Here is a 17,670-nt window from a genome sequence, read left to right as displayed (position 1 = left end):
TTTTTGGTCCAATAAAATAACAACAAATTGACCAGAAACACAGTCTAGACATTGGTAATGTTGTAAATGACTATTGTAGCTGGAAATGGCTGATGTTCAATGGATTATCTACACAGGTGTACAGAGGCCCATTATCAGCAACCATCACTCCTGTGTTCCAATGGCACCTTGTGTTTGCTAATCCAAGTTTATCATTTTAAAAGGCTAATTGATTATTAGAAAACCCTTTTGTGACTATGTTAGCACTGCTGAAAACCGTTGTGCTGATTAAAGAATCAATAAAACTGCTTCTTTAGAATATTTCAGTATCTTTGGCATCCGCGTTTGTGGTGGGTTCAATAACAGGCTCAAAATAGACAGAAACAAATAACTTTTTGCCATTTAGGTTATTGTAATGTTAGCCAACCTGAGGCTACTGTAATGCTAGCCAACCTGAGACCATAGAAATGTTTGCCAACCTGAGACTATTGTAATGTTTGCCAACCTGAGGCTACTGTAATGCTAGCCAACCTGAGACCATAGAAATGTTTGTCAACCTGAGACTATTGTAATGTTTGCCAACCTGAGACCATAGAAATGTTTGCCAACCTGAGACTATTGTAATGTTTGCCAACCTGAGGCTACTGTAATGCTAGCCAACCTGAGACCATAGAAATGTTTGCCAACCTGAGACTATTGTAATTCTAGCCAACCTGAGACTACTGAAATGTTAGCCAACCTTAGATTATTGTAATGCTAGCCAACCTGAGACTATTGTAATTCTAGCCAACCTGAGACTATTAAAATGTTAGCCAAACTGAGGCTATTGAAGTTTTAGTCAAACCTGCAACCAGTCCGCTAAACCAATTCTCAATATCTGACACTGACCATGTCTGAATGACTAACTGGTCTAGTACTGTGCTCCAGTCTGAATGACTAACTTGTCTAGTACTGTGCTCCAGTCTGAATGACTAACTTGTCTAGTACTGTGCTCCAGTCTGAATTATTAACTTGTCTAGTACTGTGCTCCAGTCTACGCGATTAACTGGTCTAGTACTGTGCTCCAGTTTGTACTACCTGATGAAAAGAGATATCTATCCAAAATGTTGGGTGGTAAAAATGTTAAGGGTCCCAGAGTCGGTCCAGGTTGAGATTACCCAGTTCAGAGTTCAAATGTCTTTGTCTGTCAACCAGACTTAAGCACCATAATCAGCAAGTCTAAACCATTTCCACACTGCTTTGGACAGACAGAGACCCTCTGTTTGGGGCAGTAAGTGGCCCTTCAGATTAATAGTGAACTGGCTGGGATTTCACACAAAGCATCAGCCTTTTGGCTCACCTGGTCTGGCCATCCAATAAGGCGTCATGACCAGATCTCTGACACGGTATTTTAGAAACACACAATCTTAACTGGTCTAGCAATTTCATTACATCAACCATCCCAAATCAACTCAGTAGCTTAACTAGACCCCCCACTTTCCTGAAATACAACAATTAGTAGACTGGTGTAGAGAGTAGACACATGGCTGGTTTAAGCCCCCCCCCCCACCTCTCGGGGCCATATGTTGGCTGCTGCTCTTTATTCCAACCCTAATTACTGACCCTGTTTGATTTACTGGTAATTAGCTGCTGAAGTCACTGATTTGCTGTTTTCTTTGATTTGTGGTTTTATCTTATTAAGGACTTAAGACCATGACTTGGACCAGTGATGAAAGACAGGCGGGCAAAAGCAACATGTGTTCATTATTCTGGGTATTATAGTCTTCAAATGGTAAAGCATAGTTGGATCCTTGAAAATCATGTCATTTGGATTGATGCTATGTGCACTGAAAAAAAATATAAACGCAGCATATAAAAGTTTGGTCCCATGTCTCATGAGATGAAAAGATCACAGAAATGTCCCATAGGCACAAAAATATGCACCTGCTGGGGACAATAAAATGCCACTTTACTGTAAAATGTGCAGTTTTGTTGGACAATACAATACCACAGATGTCTTAGGTATTGAGGGAGCCTTCAGTTGGCAGGTTATCAGCTTGTTTGTTTAAGTAACTTCAGTTAGTTTGTTTCCGTAACTTAAGCTAGTTTGCCAGCAAGCGGCTGAAAATGTCCTGCACCAAAGGGACTGTTCTCAGGAAAAGTCCCAGCAATCTGTGGCTTGGCTTCTTATCACAGACAGTGATTTTGCTTCTTTGAAACATTTTGCTGACATGATCACATGATTGAAGACAGAACTCAGGAGAATTCAGCAGAACTCAGGATCCTAACATTAACAGCAGATGCTTTTTCATGAAACTATAATAGGCAGAACATTTCACAGCTTTTACTGGGAGTACAAAGTATCTCTGCAAGCATAGTAAAACAAACAACATAAAAACAAATGTTTTGGCTTAGAGGTTAGGTTTAGTTTTAAGGGTCATCGTGCTTGGGACAATGGGAATAATGGGTTCCTCACAAGGATGGTAAAATTCAAAATGTATGTGGTTGAGTGAGCAGCTCTAAGTGGTGTGTGTGACTGATTGACACCCCCTCCCTCGTAGTGGCAGAGCCATCGGGATGGACAGTAAAGATTAAGAGGGTAACAAAGCAGCATCTTGCTGAAACAGCAAAGACAAAAACGCTAAGCTCCTTGTCTTTCTCCGGATTGAAGATAGAGATTCCCCGAGGAAGACTAGACCCACTCAGAGACACAGCAGAGCTTACTGGGTGACGTGAGGCTAAACGGCTTGTCTTAGTTTCCTCTGGGGGCAACCAGGAGAAACACAGCGTTCCGTCCAGAAAAGAGACCCAAGAAGATAAACATTCATAGAGAATCACAGACAAGCAGGTTTGGTCCAGTCGACGCAGATGGACAGAAGAACAATTGTAGGACTTCGTGCTCTTTAAAACTCTGGGGGAATCTGCACCACACAGACGTCAATACAGAGCTGGGAGGAACACCAATACAACCTGGAATCAAGACCTTAAACTGAAGAAGATCTCGACCGACGCCTAGAATAAATAACTAACTCAGAAGGAAATACAAATCTGTTTTTGAACAGGATCTGCCTGCCTGTCTTCAATAGAGGATGGAGGACCACTCAGTATCTAAGATCTTCAAGCAATCATTGTTCTACACCAGAGACTCTATTCTGCAGTCGACCCACTCAAGGGACTCTATTCTGCAGTCGACCCACTCCAGGGACTCTATTTTGCCATCTTCAGCCCCTGGGGACTCTTCTCTCCACAGGGACTCATTGAGGGACCACAACCCAGACAACAGACAAGCAGGTGAGACTCACAGAACGGAGCATGATGGAGTACAACCATTACTGGGGATCTACATTGAATCAGCACGAGATAGTGAGGACTATAGCTGGCTAACAATACACAGCACAACAAAAGTGTACAGTTGTGCTCAAAAGTTTGCATAGCCTTGGAGAATTGATAACATATGTACCATGTGTAAAGAAAACATGAGTGAGCAGGCAAAACAAATGAATTTTATTTCTTTCGTGATTCACATTCAACTGTAGGTCATTACAGAATGGCACAATTATAAAACAAAACATGGCAACAAAGAATAAAATGACCTGACCCATGTTCAAAAGTCTGCATACCCTTAGTTCTTAGTATTGTGTATTGACCACTTTAGCATCAATGACAGCGTGCAGTCTTTTGTAATAGGCCCCTAAATTCTAAAATGTCTCCAGGTCATGCAAGGTTGTCTTGCATGAACCGCATGTTTGAGATCTCCCCAGAGTGGCTCGATGATATTACAATCAGGAGACTGTGATGGCCACTCCAGAACCATCAGAAACTTTCTGCTGTAACCAATGGAGGGTCAACTGGGCCTTTGGGGTCATTGTCATGCTGGAAAGGGTCATTGTCATGCTGGAAAGTCCAAGAACATCCCATGGTGCAGCTTTCGTGCAGAAGAATGCAAATTGTCTGCCAGTATTTTCTAATAACATGCTGCATTCATCTTGCCAACAATTCTCACAAGATTCCTTGTGACTTTAGAGCTCACACACCCCCAAAAGATCAGTGAGCCACCACCATGCTTCCCAGTGGGGATGGTATTCTGTTCACTATAAGCCTTGTTGACCCCTCTCCAAATATAGCGCTTATGGTTTTTACCATCAAACTGTATTTTGGTCTCGTCACTCCAAACTCGTCAGTCCCGAACAATTCTTCTGGCAGTTTTGGCTGAAATCTTTCTTGGTCTACCTGGCCTTGGCTTGGTATCAAGAGATCCCTGAATTTTCCACTTCTTAATAAGTGATTGAACCGTATTGACTGGCATTTGCAAGACTTTGGGTATCATTTTACATCCTTTGCCAACTTTATAAAGTTCCATTACCTTGTTATGCAGGTTTTTTGACAGTTCTTTTCTGCTCCCCATGGCTCAGTATCCAGCCTGCTCTGTGCATAACGTGAGAGTTAACAAACTCATTGACTATTTATAAACAGACACTATTTGCAATTTAAAAAACCACAGGTGTGGGAAATTCACCTTTAATTGCCATTTTCACCTTTGTGTGTCACCTTGTGTGTCTGTAACAAACATTCAAGGTTATGTAAACTTTTGATCATGGCCATTTGGGTGATTTGTGTTATCATTATAATTTAAAAAAGAGCCAAACAACTATGTGATAATAAATGGCTTCATATGATCACTGTCCTTAAAAAAAAAAAGATCTGTCACATTTTCAAAATCAATGCCAAAATTTCACAATTTCTGCCAATTTATGCAAACTTATGAACTGTATATAAATATTTTATGAATTATAATATTGTAGTTTTATAACCAATACGGTAAAGGCAAATTAGTCAGAGAATACAAAGACCTTCTAAGTAAAATTCAGGAATTACTGTTGATTGTGGATCTTGTATTGTTGTATATTCAAATAATTTCACAGCCACAAAGAATAAATCCATGAATCCAGGGCCCGGTAAAGCCATGAATCCAGGCATGCTGTGTCGAGTGTGTGGAGACAGTAGCAGTGGAAAACATTATGGCATCTACGTCTGCAACGGATGCAGTGGCTTCTTCAAACGCAGTGTGAGGCGCCGGCTCATCTACAGGTCAGCTCTTCACAGTCATACTGCTGTTCCATAAATACCACTAGGCTTATATACAAGTCAGCTCTTCATAGTCATACTGCTGTACCATAAGTACCACTAGGCTCATCTACAGGTCAGCTCTTCATAGTCATACTGCTGTTCCATAAATACCACTAGGCTCATCTACAGGTCAGCTCTTCACAGTCATACTGCTGTTCCATAAATACCACTAGGCTCATCTACAGGTCAGCTCTTCACAGTCATACTGCTGTTCCATAAATACCACTAGGCTCATCTACAGGTCAGCTCTTCACAGTCATACTGCTGTTCCATAAATACCACTAGGCTCATCTACAGGTCAGCTGTTCCATAAATACCACTAGGCTCATCTACAGGTCAGCTCTTCACAGTCATACTTCTGTTCCATAAATACCACTAGGCTCATCTTCAGGTCAGCTCTTCACAGTCATACTTCTGTTCCATAAATACCACTAGGCTCATCTACAGGTCAGCTCTTCACAGTCATACTTCTGTTCCATAAATACCACTAGGCTCATCTTCAGGTCAGCTCTTCACAGTCATACTTCTGTTCCATATGTACCACTAGGCTCATCTACAGGTCAGCTCTTCACAGTCATACTTCTGTTCCATAAATACCACTAGGCTCATCTTCAGGTCAGCTCTTCACAGTCATACTTCTATTCCATATGTACCACTAGGCTCATCTACAGGTCAGCTCTTCACAGTCATACTGCTGTTCCATAAGTACCACTAGGCTCATCTACAGGTCAGCTCTTCACAGTCATACTGCTGTTCCATAAATACCACTAGGCTCTTCTACAGGTCAGCTCTTCACAGTCATACTGCTGTTCCATAAGTACCACTAGGCTTATCTACAGATCAGCTCTACACTGTCAGACTTCTGTTCCCTTAAGTTCTCTTTGACTGCAGTCAAAAATTAAAACAAATGAAATGTTTTTGTGTAAAGAGGTATTGTTTAGAATCATGCCTCTAAACAGTAACATGACTTGTCTCCTCATCTTCCCAGTATAGTACTAGCTAGTCCAGGGTGGTTTAGGGTGGGTAGGATAGTACTGACTGGTATAGTACTAGCTAGTCCAGGGTGGTTTAGAGTGGGTAGGATAGTACTGACTGGTATAGTACTAGCTAGTCCAGGGTGGTTTAGGGTGGGTAGGATAGTACTGATATTACAAATAAAACAATTGAATTTTTTTATTTCAAACATTAACTTAAAACATTAACTGCAGAAGTCTATTGGTAATTTCTGTTTTTTTTTATATCCTAGTAGTACAGTAAAAATATTACATATTGCCTCTTTAATTTATAATTTTATCATTTATTGATATAAGTTAAATATAAAGTTATGAATCCAACTGTGATTTAAAGTGATTTTAATTTATGTACAAAAGGAATAAAAAGCTATTTATGTAAGTGGGATTTCAATGTATGTATCCAACTGGTATTTAAATAGAAATTCCAGTTGAATCCAAGTTCAGAAAAGATCATTGCTACAGGTTAAAGGGAAACTTTGTTTGTCCTCTGAAGGTGTCAGGCTGGGAACAGCAGATGTCCTGTAGACAAAACTCATCGTAACCAATGCCAGGCCTGCAGACTGAAGAGATGCCTTCATGCAGGCATGAACAAGGATGGTGAGTGGAGGAGAGAGGAGGGGAAAGGAGCACACACATGACCGACAGGAGAGATATTATCACATGACCGACAGGAGAGATATTATCACATAACCAACAGGAGAGATATTATCATCTGACTCATGACCAACAAGAGAAATATTATCACATAACCAACAGGAGAGATATTATCATCTGACTCATGACCAACAAGAGAAATATTATCACATAACCAACAGGAGAGATATTATCATCTGACTCATGACTAACAAGAGAAATATTATCACATAACCAACAGGAGAGATATTATCATCTGACTCATGACCGACAGGAGAGATATTATCACATAACCAACAGGAGAGATATTATCATCTGACTCATGACCAACAAGAGAAATATTATCACATAACCAACAGGAGAGATATTATCATCTGACTCATGACCAACAAGAGAGATATTATCACATAACCAACAGGAGAGATATTATCATATGACTCATGACCAACAAGAGAGATATTATCACATGACCAACAGGAGAGATATTATCATCTGACTCATGACCAACAAGAGAGATATTATCACATAACCAACAGGAGAGATATTATCATATGACTCATGACCAACAAGAGAGATATTATCACATAACCAACAGGAGAGATATTATCATCTGACTCATGACCAACAAGAGAAATATTATCACATAACCAACAGGAGAGATATTATCATCTGACTCATGACCAACAAGAGAAATATTATCACATAACCAACAGGAGAGATATTATCATCTGACTCATGACTAACAAGAGAAATATTATCACATAACCAACAGGAGAGATATTATCATCTGACTCATGACCGACAGGAGAGATATTATCACATAACCAACAGGAGAGATATTATCATCTGACTCATGACCAACAAGAGAAATATTATCACATAACCAACAGGAGAGATATTATCATCTGACTCATGACCAACAAGAGAGATATTATCACATAACCAACAGGAGAGATATTATCATATGACTCATGACCAACAAGAGAGATATTATCACATGACCAACAGGAGAGATATTATCATCTGACTCATGACCAACAAGAGAGATATTATCACATAACCAACAGGAGAGATATTATCATATGACTCATGACCAACAAGAGAGATATTATCACATAACCAACAGGAGAGATATTATCATCTGACTCATGACCAACAAGAGAAATATTATCACATAACCAACAGGAGAGATATTATCATCTGACTCATGACCAACAAGAGAAATATTATCACATAACCAACAGGAGAGATATTATCATCTGACTCATGACTAACAAGAGAAATATTATCACATAACCAACAGGAGAGATATTATCATCTGACTCATGACCGACAGGAGAGATATTATCACATAACCAACAGGAGAGATATTATCATCTGACTCATGACCAACAAGAGAAATATTATCACATAACCAACAGGAGAGATATTATCATCTGACTCATGACCAACAAGAGAGATATTATCACATGACCAACAGGAGAGATATTATCATCTGACTCATGACCAACAAGAGAGATATTATCACATAACCAACAGGAGAGATATTATCATATGACTCATGACCAACAAGAGAGATATTATCACATAACCAACAGGAGAGATATTATCATCTGACTCATGACCAACAAGAGAGATATTATCACATAACCAACAGGAGAGATATTATCACATGACCAACAGGAGAGATATTATCATCTGACTCATGACCAACAGGAGAGATATTATCACATGACCAACAGGAGAGATATTATCATCTGACTCATGACCAACAGGAGAGATATTATCACATGACCGACGGGAGAGATATTATCATCTGACTCATGACCAACAAGAGAGATATTATCACATAACCAACAGGAGAGATATTATCACATGACCAACAGGAGAGATATTATCATCTGACTCATGACCAACAGGAGAGATATTATCACATGACCAACAGGAGAGATATTATCATCTGACTCATGACCAACAGGAGAGATATTATCACATGACCAATTACCTACATGAGAGCTGTCTCTCTAGTTCCCGCATTACATTTGTTTGTAAATGTCTTACTGGAGCAATTAGGGTTAAGTGTTACAGTGTTGTGTCTAACTCCTGTCAGTTCACTGGCCAAAGAATTCCACAAAGTCAGTGCTATCTCTATCGCTTTCTATTTCTCCATCTCAATCTATATACAGTTAAGCCCAAAAGTATTCATTCCCATGCAAAATTTTGAGCCATAGTGTGTTTTTATTGGACCAATAGGTTTCTTTTGGCTGGAAATGACATAAACAAGTGACAAATAACAATAAGAATTGTGCTGGAGATACAAATGAATAAACGTAACTATTTCTTTCTTCTTTTTTTTTTTTACAAAAAATGACATATCCAACATTATTCATACCCGTTGAAATTGTTGCAAATGTTTGAGAAAATGCAAGTTTCTATACCCATTGGTCAAATAAAATTCACTATGGCTCAAAATTTGGCCACGGGTATGAATACTTTTGGTCTTAACTGTGTATATCCATCTCTCTCTCTCTCTCTCTCTCTCATATATACATATCTCTTTCTCGGTTCTTGTAACTGTCCCTCCTGTAGCTGTGCAGAATGAACGTCAGCCCCGAAGCGCGGCCCAGGTACACCTGGATACTGGCCGAGAACACCTGATCACCAAATGGGAGGCAACCTCCTCCATCATCCTGAGACCTCCCCTGAGTTCTGAGGCCACGCCTGCAACCACACCCCCACTAAGGCACACAGCCCCAACCAGACCCCCCATTCCAGCCACGGTGAAGCCTCAGCCTCCTGCACTAACTGCCACACAGCGCTGCACCAGCCCCCAGAACAATCATGGCTTCATGACCAACCTGACGACAGCTGAGACCTGTGCCAAGCTGGAGCCAGAGAATGGTGAGATGATGGACGCTGTAGAAGTAGAAACTGGCCAGATACAGAACCGGTGAAAAATAAACAATCTGCATGGGTAAAGTAGACATAGACACAGATACAGGACATGGGGCAAATAAAGAACATAGGGCAGATACAGGACATGGGGCAGATCCTGGAGACATGGGGCAGATTCTGGAGACATGGGGCAAGTACTGGACACGGGGCAGATTCAGGGCATGAGGCAGATTCAGGACATGGAGCAGATTCAGGACATGGGCAGATACTGGACACAGGGCTGATTCAGGACATGGGGCAGATACTGGACATGGGGCAGATACTGGACATGGGGCAGATACTGGACATGGGGCAGATTCAGGATGTGGGGCAGATTCAGGATGTGGGGCAGATACTGGACACGGGGCAGATTCAGGATGTGGGGCAGATACTGGACACGGGGCAGATACTGGACATGGGGCAGATTCAGGATGTGGGGCAGATACTGGACACAAAGCAGATTCAGGACATGGGCAGATACTGGACACGGGGCAGATTCAAGACATGGGCAGACACTGAACACAGGGCAGATTCAGGATGTGGGGCAGATACTGGACACGGGGCAGATTCAGGATGTGGGGCAGATACTGGACATGGGGCAGATTCGGGACATGGGGCAGATTCAAGGGTAATAAGTGGAAATTAACATTCTTATGACTTTCCTTCCTCTGTCTCTCCATCTCTCTTTCCTTCCTCTGTCTCTCTATCCCTCTTTCCTTCCTCTGTCTTTCTATCTCTCTTACCTTCCTCTGTCTTTCTATCTCTCTTACCTTCCTCTGTCTTTCTATCTCTCTTTCCTTCCTCTGACTCTCATCTCTCTTTCCTTCCTCTGTCTTTCTATCTCTCTTTCCTTCCTCTGACTCTCATCTCTCTTTTCTTCCTCTGTCTTTCTATCTCTCTTTCCTTCCTCTGTCTCTCTCCATCGCTCTTTCCTTATTCTGACTCTCATCTCTCTTTCCTTCCTCTGTCTCTCTCCATCGCTCTTTCCTTATTCTGACTCTCATCTCTCTTTCCTTCCTCTGTCTTTCCATCTCTCTTTCCTTCCTCACTCTCTCTTAATCGCTCTCTCTTAGTGGAGGAAAATATTAACGTAACCAATGATGATCCAGAAGGTATAGTGAGATCCCCGTCAGGCTATGAGTCGTCTCCCTACCATCACCAATTCAGTGGATCAGAGAGTGTCTACGAGATGTCCGCCCGGCTACTCTTCATGGCCGTCAAGTGGGCCAAGAACCTGCCTGTCTTCTCCTACCTCCCCTTCAGAGACCAGGTGAGATAGGTCCTAGAGGAGGAAGCATGAAGCAAGCAGTGGTCCCTTCCTCTGACCTCTAACCTTTGACCTTCCCCATGTGATCCTACTAAAAGAGGCATGAAAATAATTGTTCCCTCAGGCCTCTAACCTTTGACCTGCCCTAGGTGATCCTACAAGAAGAGGCTTGAAAAGCATGCTCCCCTCTGAGCTCTAACCTTTGATCTCCCCTAGGTGATTCTACTAGGACAGGCATGAAGAGAACTGTTCCTTCTGACCTTTTACTTTTGACCTCCCCTAGATGATCCTACTATAATAGGTTTGGAGTCATCTGTTCCCTCTGATCCCTACCCTTTGTCCTCCTCTAGGTGATCCTTCTAGAATGTCTTGGAGTGAACACTTCTCTCTGACCTCTAACCTTTGACCACCCCCAGGTGATCCTACTAGAAGAGGCTTGGAGTGAGCTGTTCCCTCTGACCTCTAACCTTTGATCTATCCTAGGTGATCCTACTAGAAGAGGCTTGGAGTGAGCTGTTCCTGCTGTGTGCCATCCAGTGGTCCCTCCCTCTGAACAGTTGTCCGCTGTTCTCCCATCCCAGTCTGTCCACCCCTCATCAGGGCATAAAGACCACTACCCCTCCTACAGCTTCAGGTGTCCAGGCCCTGGAGGAGGTCTTCAACAGGTTCAAAGCCCTGTCTCTGGACCCCACTGAGTTTGCCTGTCTCAAGGCTGTCGTCCTCTTCAAACCAGGTCAAATGCACTACACATCCCACTTAAATACAATAGTTTGGGTTTCTATTAAAGCCTGTCATGCCTCTGTCCCCCCATCTCAACATACTAGCGCCTCCTATGTTTTTACTACCTTGCCATCTCAGCTGAACTTCCTGACGTTGCCATCTCAACTGGACTTCCTGACTTTGACATCTCAATTGGACTTCCTGACTTTGCCATCTCAACTGAACTTCCTGACATTGGCATCTCAACTGGACTTCCTGACTTTGCCATCTCAGCTGGACTTCCTGACTTTGCCATCTCAGCTGGACTTCCTGACTTTGCCATTTCAACTGGACTTCCTGACTTTGCCATCTCACGCTCTACTGACCAGTTTTGCCATCTCAAGCTTTGACTTCCTGACTTTGCTACATGAATGAAAACTATATAAACAGCAGGAGTGTGTTCAGAGAGACAGGTACAGAGAGGCTAAATACAGCTTTGGTAAGGCAGTGGAAGAAGCCAAGCGCCGGTATGGATAGAAATTAAAACAACAGTTCTCGACCAACGACTAATCAGAGCTCTCCATTCTGGCAGAAGGCTGATGTCTTTCAGGAACCTCTCACCACAAGAACAGTTTCTTTCCTACAGCAGTAGGCCTCATGAACATGCCCGTGGAACCAAATTGACTATAGTCCGCTCTCCACATTCACACACAACCCTCAAATGGACAAATCTATAACTCCTCCCCACATACACACACAACCCTCAACTGGACAAATCTATAACCCCTCCCCACATACACACACAACCCTCAACTGGACAAATCTATAACCCCTCCCACATACACACACAACCCTCAACTGGACCGGTTCCACAAAGGGCCGAGTGTCTGCAGGTTTTTGCTCTCTCCTTGTACTTGATTGGTTAATTAGGTCACTGATTGGTTAGTTTCTACCCTCACCTGGTTGTGTAGGTATGAACTAGGAACCAATTTATAGGAAAAACCAAAAACCTGCAGACACTCGGCCCTTTGTGGAACCGGTTTGACACCTGTGCTATAACCCCTCCCCACATACACACACAACCCTCAACTGGACAAATCTATAACCCCTCCCACATACACACACAACCCTCAACTGGACAAATCTATAACCCCTCCCACATACACACACAAACCTCAACTGGACAAATCTATAACCCCTCCCCACATACACACACACACAACCCTCAACTAGACAAATCTATAACCCCTCCCCACAAACACACACAACCCTCAACTAGACAAATCTATAACTCCTCCCCACCTACACACACAAACCTCAACTGGACAAATCTATAACTCCTCCCCACCTACACACACAAACCTCAACTGGACAATTCTTGCACCTTATATATCCTTTAGTGTATTTTTTTGTAATTTCTTAATGCTCAGTCTACTGTTTTTTTGCTCAGTCCCCAATTCCTATTTGTTTTAACTTCTTTTGTTTAAAAATGCTGCACCAACAGACCAGAACAAATTCCTAGTTTGTTGTGAAACTTACTTGGCAATAAAACTCTTTCTGATCCTGATTTTTTTTTTTATGTACCAGAGGCTTGTGGTCTGAAGGACCCAGAGCAGGTAAAGAACCTTCAGGACCAGTCCCAGGTGATGCTGGGTCAACACATCCTCTCCCTTTACACCAGCCAGCCAACCAGGTGAAACAGTACACCCTCTCTATACACCAATCAGCATGATGATACAGAACATCCTCTCTCCATATACCAATCAGCATGATGATACAGAACATCCTCTCTCTATATACCAATCAGCATGATGATACAGAACATCCACTCTCTATATACCAATCAGCCTGATGATACAGAACATCCTCTCTCTATATACCAATCAGCCAGATGATACAGAACATCCTCTCTCTATATACCAATCAGCCAGATGATACAGAACATCCTCTCTCTATATACCAATCAGCCAGATGATACAGAACATCCAGTCTCTATATACCAATCAGCCAGATGATACAGAACATCCTCTCTCTATATACCAATCAGCCAGATGATACAGAACATCCTCTCTCTATATACCAATCAGCCAGATGATACAGAACATCCAGTCTCTATATACCAATCAGCCAGATGATACAGAACATCCTCTCTCTATATACCAATCAGCCAGATGATACAGAACATCCTCTCTCGATATACCAATCAGCCAGATGATACAGAACATCCTCTATAAATATATATGTGTGTATAACCCTGTGTGGTGATGTATGTCTTATATCCTAAGTCAGTTATGAATATATATATATATATATATGTATAACCCTGTGTGGTGATGTGTCTGGGCAGGTTTGGAAGGCTTCTGTTGCTGCTGCCATCGCTTCACCTCCTGTCCTCTGAGAGGGTTGAGCAGCTGTTCTTCCAGCAGACCATTGGCAACACTCCCATGGAGAAACTTCTTTGTGACATGTTCAAAAACTAAACATATTGGATCTGATTCCTAAATATACACAATTTAATATACTAGAATACTTCTGACCAGGAACAATATCCATCAAACCATGCAAAGTAGTGCAGTCTCTCATCAAAAATATCCAGACAGACTGATGGTAGAGACACACTGACATTAGAGAAAGAATGACACTAGAGACAGAATGACACTAGAGACAGAATGACACTAGAGACAGAATGACAATAGAGACAGATTGATACATACGTCACGCTCTTGGAATGCCATTCCCAAACAAGATAAGCATGAAGGACAATGCACATAGGCAGAGTATCCAGCCCCCCTCACCTGACCCTCTGACTATAATCACCCAATGCTTCCAGAAGTTGTCCTTGTCCCAAACGGGGATGCAACAACTCCCATCCCCCCTCTACCATTATGTTTTTAAACATTTTCAGACCTCCACGATTTTCTGCACATTTTATTGATGATTTTGTTGGACTGGTTATCTCTAAAGGGTCTCAATATTTCCTCTGTCATGGTTAATAGCTCACTATCCATATGAGTTATAGATCTACAAACAATTGTGTTGTGTCTCTTTTATCTCTCTTCTGCTAGGTACCTCTTCTTTTTTCCAAATTCAATACCAGAATTTTATTTCTAAATTAAATGCATTATTACAATTACCTCTATTACCTAATTCACATGAACAATTTTTAATAACTTCAAATCCAGATGGCATACACCTCAAAAACCACTTAAATTTTGTTCACCGACCTTCCTTGTCGAAACCACTCTTTTTTAATAGCTCACTATCCATAATAGTTAGAGATCTACTAACAAGTGTGTTCCTTCACCTCTCTTCTGAAAGGTACACCTCTGATATTTTCCAAATTCATAATCTTGAATTTATTTCAAAATTACACGCAGTATTACAACTCTTCTACCTGATTCACATTAACTATTTTTAATAGCTTCCAATCCAGATGACATGGACCTCTAAATACACTTGCATTTTTTTCACTTACCTTCCTTGTCAACAGTACATGCCTTATATTTTCCATTTTCAATCTCAATGATTTTACAGAAATGTATCTTTCTTAACATCTATTTTTCAACAGCTCACTATCCATATGAGCTAGAGATCTACAAAAAAGTGTGGGGTGTTCTTTTCCCTCTACTCTCAGTGGTACAACTTTTAATTGTTATTCCAATATTCATGCAATGTTTACATTTTTATTTTTGAACTGTGACCAATTTTACAATAACAATAAATTATTGAATTAACTGTAATATTGTTCTTTATGTCTATGTTTGGTCTTGTTCTATTTCACATCAAAAGATTAAGATTTTGATGATGAGGGGAGCATGCGGCTGGGGGCCTCTAGGCATCTCTATGCGCCTGGGGACCACAGTCAGTGTCGGACTGTAGAGGTGCCTCTAGGCATCTCTATGCGCCTGGGGACCACAGTCAGTGTCGGACTGTAGAGGTTCCTCTAGGCATCTCTATGCGCCTGGGGACCACAGTCAGTGTCGGACTGTAGAGGGGCCTCTAGGCACCGTGTGGCTCTTCCTGTTGTGGAATATTGTTTGTGCCAGTTGTGTTGTGCATTAGTTCGTGGTTTGCTTCTCCTTTTGTTGTTTTGTTGTTACAATCGAAAGGATCTTACACAGCTATATCTCTGCTCCTCGTGTCCTTCCTTCCTTCAACTGTGACAGCATACTCCCATTCCCAATTTAAAACATTTTTCAATGTAAATGTGCAGGCGACATAACAATAGAATCCACCAAAGGTACCTGTAGTTTCAATATTGAATGAACAGAAAAGCAATTGGAGAATCAAAATAACTTGGAATTAAACACAGACCAAATAGTGGAGGTGGATATTGACATCAGAACATTTTCCAACTTCTCCTCTTCACATTGATGGGTCATTTCTAATAGCTAAATTAGACAAAGCTCCTAGGGTCCATCATCTCTCATAATCTCAAGTGAGAGGTCAAAATTGCAAGAGATGTGGAATCTGAAAACAAAGCTGGATGGTGAGCTATTAAAAACCTCACAGTCAATTCTGACTTGACTATATACATCAATCACAGAGTCCATTCTCATTTTCCTCCATAAACATCTGGATTGGATCTAAGCAACCTGTTTTAGTAGTAATTATGCGGGTGGTAACAGGCACATTGTGGTCAACAGAGAACACAACTATATTACAGAAACACCAGAGACAAATCTGAACTGTCCAATCTGAACAGCCATTCAGTGGTCCTGGTTGTCCGGGCAGAATAAGAGCAGAAGAGAACATGAGCAAAACTGAAAAATTTAGGCTATAGACTTTTTCTTCTACTACAATCTGTCTCCTCTTTTGTTCACTCATCTTCTCTTTCTTCCTTTCCATCTCATCTTTTACCTTCACACTCTCCTCGCTTCACTCTTTTCACAATCTTCATTTTTCCTTCTTCCTCTCCAATCTTTAATAGTGAATAGTACACTATTAGATAAAACACTTTGGTTAAAAGATTCCCATTGCTTGCCTCATTTTTGTATTTTATCTCACTTTTTTTTTGTAATAACAAATTGGCTCTGTAATCATATCTTTACCTTTCCTCCTCAATCTACTTCAATCTTCTTCCTATCTAGCTTTCCTCCTCTCCTTCAATCTCTAACAGACAATATTATGCTCATGTTATTCATGAAGATTTCTAAATATATTTTCACAATACTTATTATGTCAAATCATTAAAAGTGTAATCTACAAATAAATATTCTCATAATTAATTGTGCATTCATTTAATATGATCATATTTTCAAAATAGCCCGTCCACTGCATGTGTAATATGTGAACGTTTTTTAACCTAGACAGTAGCTAGCTAATCTCTGCATAGCTAATGTGAGCTAGAATTACCTATTTAAACCTTATAGAGCAGATCATCTATCTATTTAATAATAATAAATTGTGACATTGTAACATCGCTAGCTAGTATTTAAAACGATTGAAACCGGTCTCGACAAGACGTTTGTGGTGATGTTATGGATTCACTTGACACTTGTTAGCTTCTGGCCGAGTTACCCACAGCAGTTTTCCCTAAAACTTGTGAAAGTAATTAGCAGAAGAGTGATTGAAGCAACTATAGCGAGCAGCCCCCTCTGCTGGCCAAAAACAAGCACAGCGCGATTGAGACGTCAACTGGTAGGTTCTGCTGCCCGGCCTTTTTTGCCATGTAAAATGTTATTTCACTTTGTGGTCCCTTTTTAACGCACAGTTAAAAACAGGGACATTTCCGGGGACAACCCCACCCGGGGACATTGCCCCCAAAAACGGGGACTGTCCCCGGAAAACGGGGACGTCTGATCACCCTAACATTAAACCAAATGTACCCCTTAAATAGTTGATGACGGGCAGACCAGACACATGCAGGCTATGACTAGTGAACTCAACAACAACCACAATAATGTCTGCAGTCTGGAATTACTTCAATCTTGAAAGTGCAAACCTTACAAAGCAAGTGTTTCAAGTGGTGACAGTAGAGAAGCTTAAGCTACCTTGTTAACCCAGGCTAACAAACTCCAGCTAGCTGTCCTGAGCTAA

The 17,670-nt window shown here is 41.3% G+C and overlaps 1 protein-coding gene across 2 annotated transcripts; it reads left to right on the top strand.

The window, feature by feature from the left end:
- The first annotated feature begins 212 nt into the window (after positions 1-212).
- LOC105007420 (photoreceptor-specific nuclear receptor) lies at positions 213-15,332 on the top strand. Of its 2 annotated transcripts, XM_034288123.1 has the most exons (8): positions 213-3,249; positions 4,881-5,046; positions 6,592-6,695; positions 9,321-9,632; positions 10,739-10,935; positions 11,416-11,665; positions 13,219-13,324; positions 13,979-15,332. In XM_034288123.1, exons 1-8 carry the CDS (start codon positions 3,048-3,050, stop codon positions 14,109-14,111), a joined length of 1,470 nt encoding a protein of 489 aa, XP_034144014.1. In that variant the 5' UTR covers positions 213-3,047; the 3' UTR covers positions 14,112-15,332. The 2 variants fall into 2 exon arrangements, with proteins under 2 accessions (XP_034144014.1, XP_034144013.1); XM_034288122.1 differs by lacking the exons at positions 13,219-13,324; positions 13,979-15,332 and having other exon boundaries at positions 11,416-12,386.
- Positions 15,333-17,670: the final 2,338 nt, after the last annotated feature.

The sequence above is a fragment of the Esox lucius genome, chromosome 19 (genome assembly GCF_011004845.1).
Source record: "Esox lucius isolate fEsoLuc1 chromosome 19, fEsoLuc1.pri, whole genome shotgun sequence".
NCBI classification, from domain to species: domain Eukaryota; kingdom Metazoa; phylum Chordata; class Actinopteri; order Esociformes; family Esocidae; genus Esox; species Esox lucius.
Note: the sequence above shows the minus strand (reverse complement) of the source record. Positions and strands in the feature narration are given on the sequence as shown.

Bases quoted from the DNA above. Each gene is read 5' to 3' on its own strand.
- LOC105007420 (XM_034288122.1), top strand. From the start codon at position 3,048: ATGGAGGACCACTCAGTATCTAAGATCTTCAAGCAATCATTGTTCTAC. The intron at 5,047-6,591 runs GTCAGCTCTTCA...TGTCCTCTGAAG, and splicing joins AGGCGCCGGCTCATCTACAG to GTGTCAGGCTGGGAACAGCA. The intron at 6,696-9,320 runs GTGAGTGGAGGA...TCCCTCCTGTAG, and splicing joins TGCAGGCATGAACAAGGATG to CTGTGCAGAATGAACGTCAG.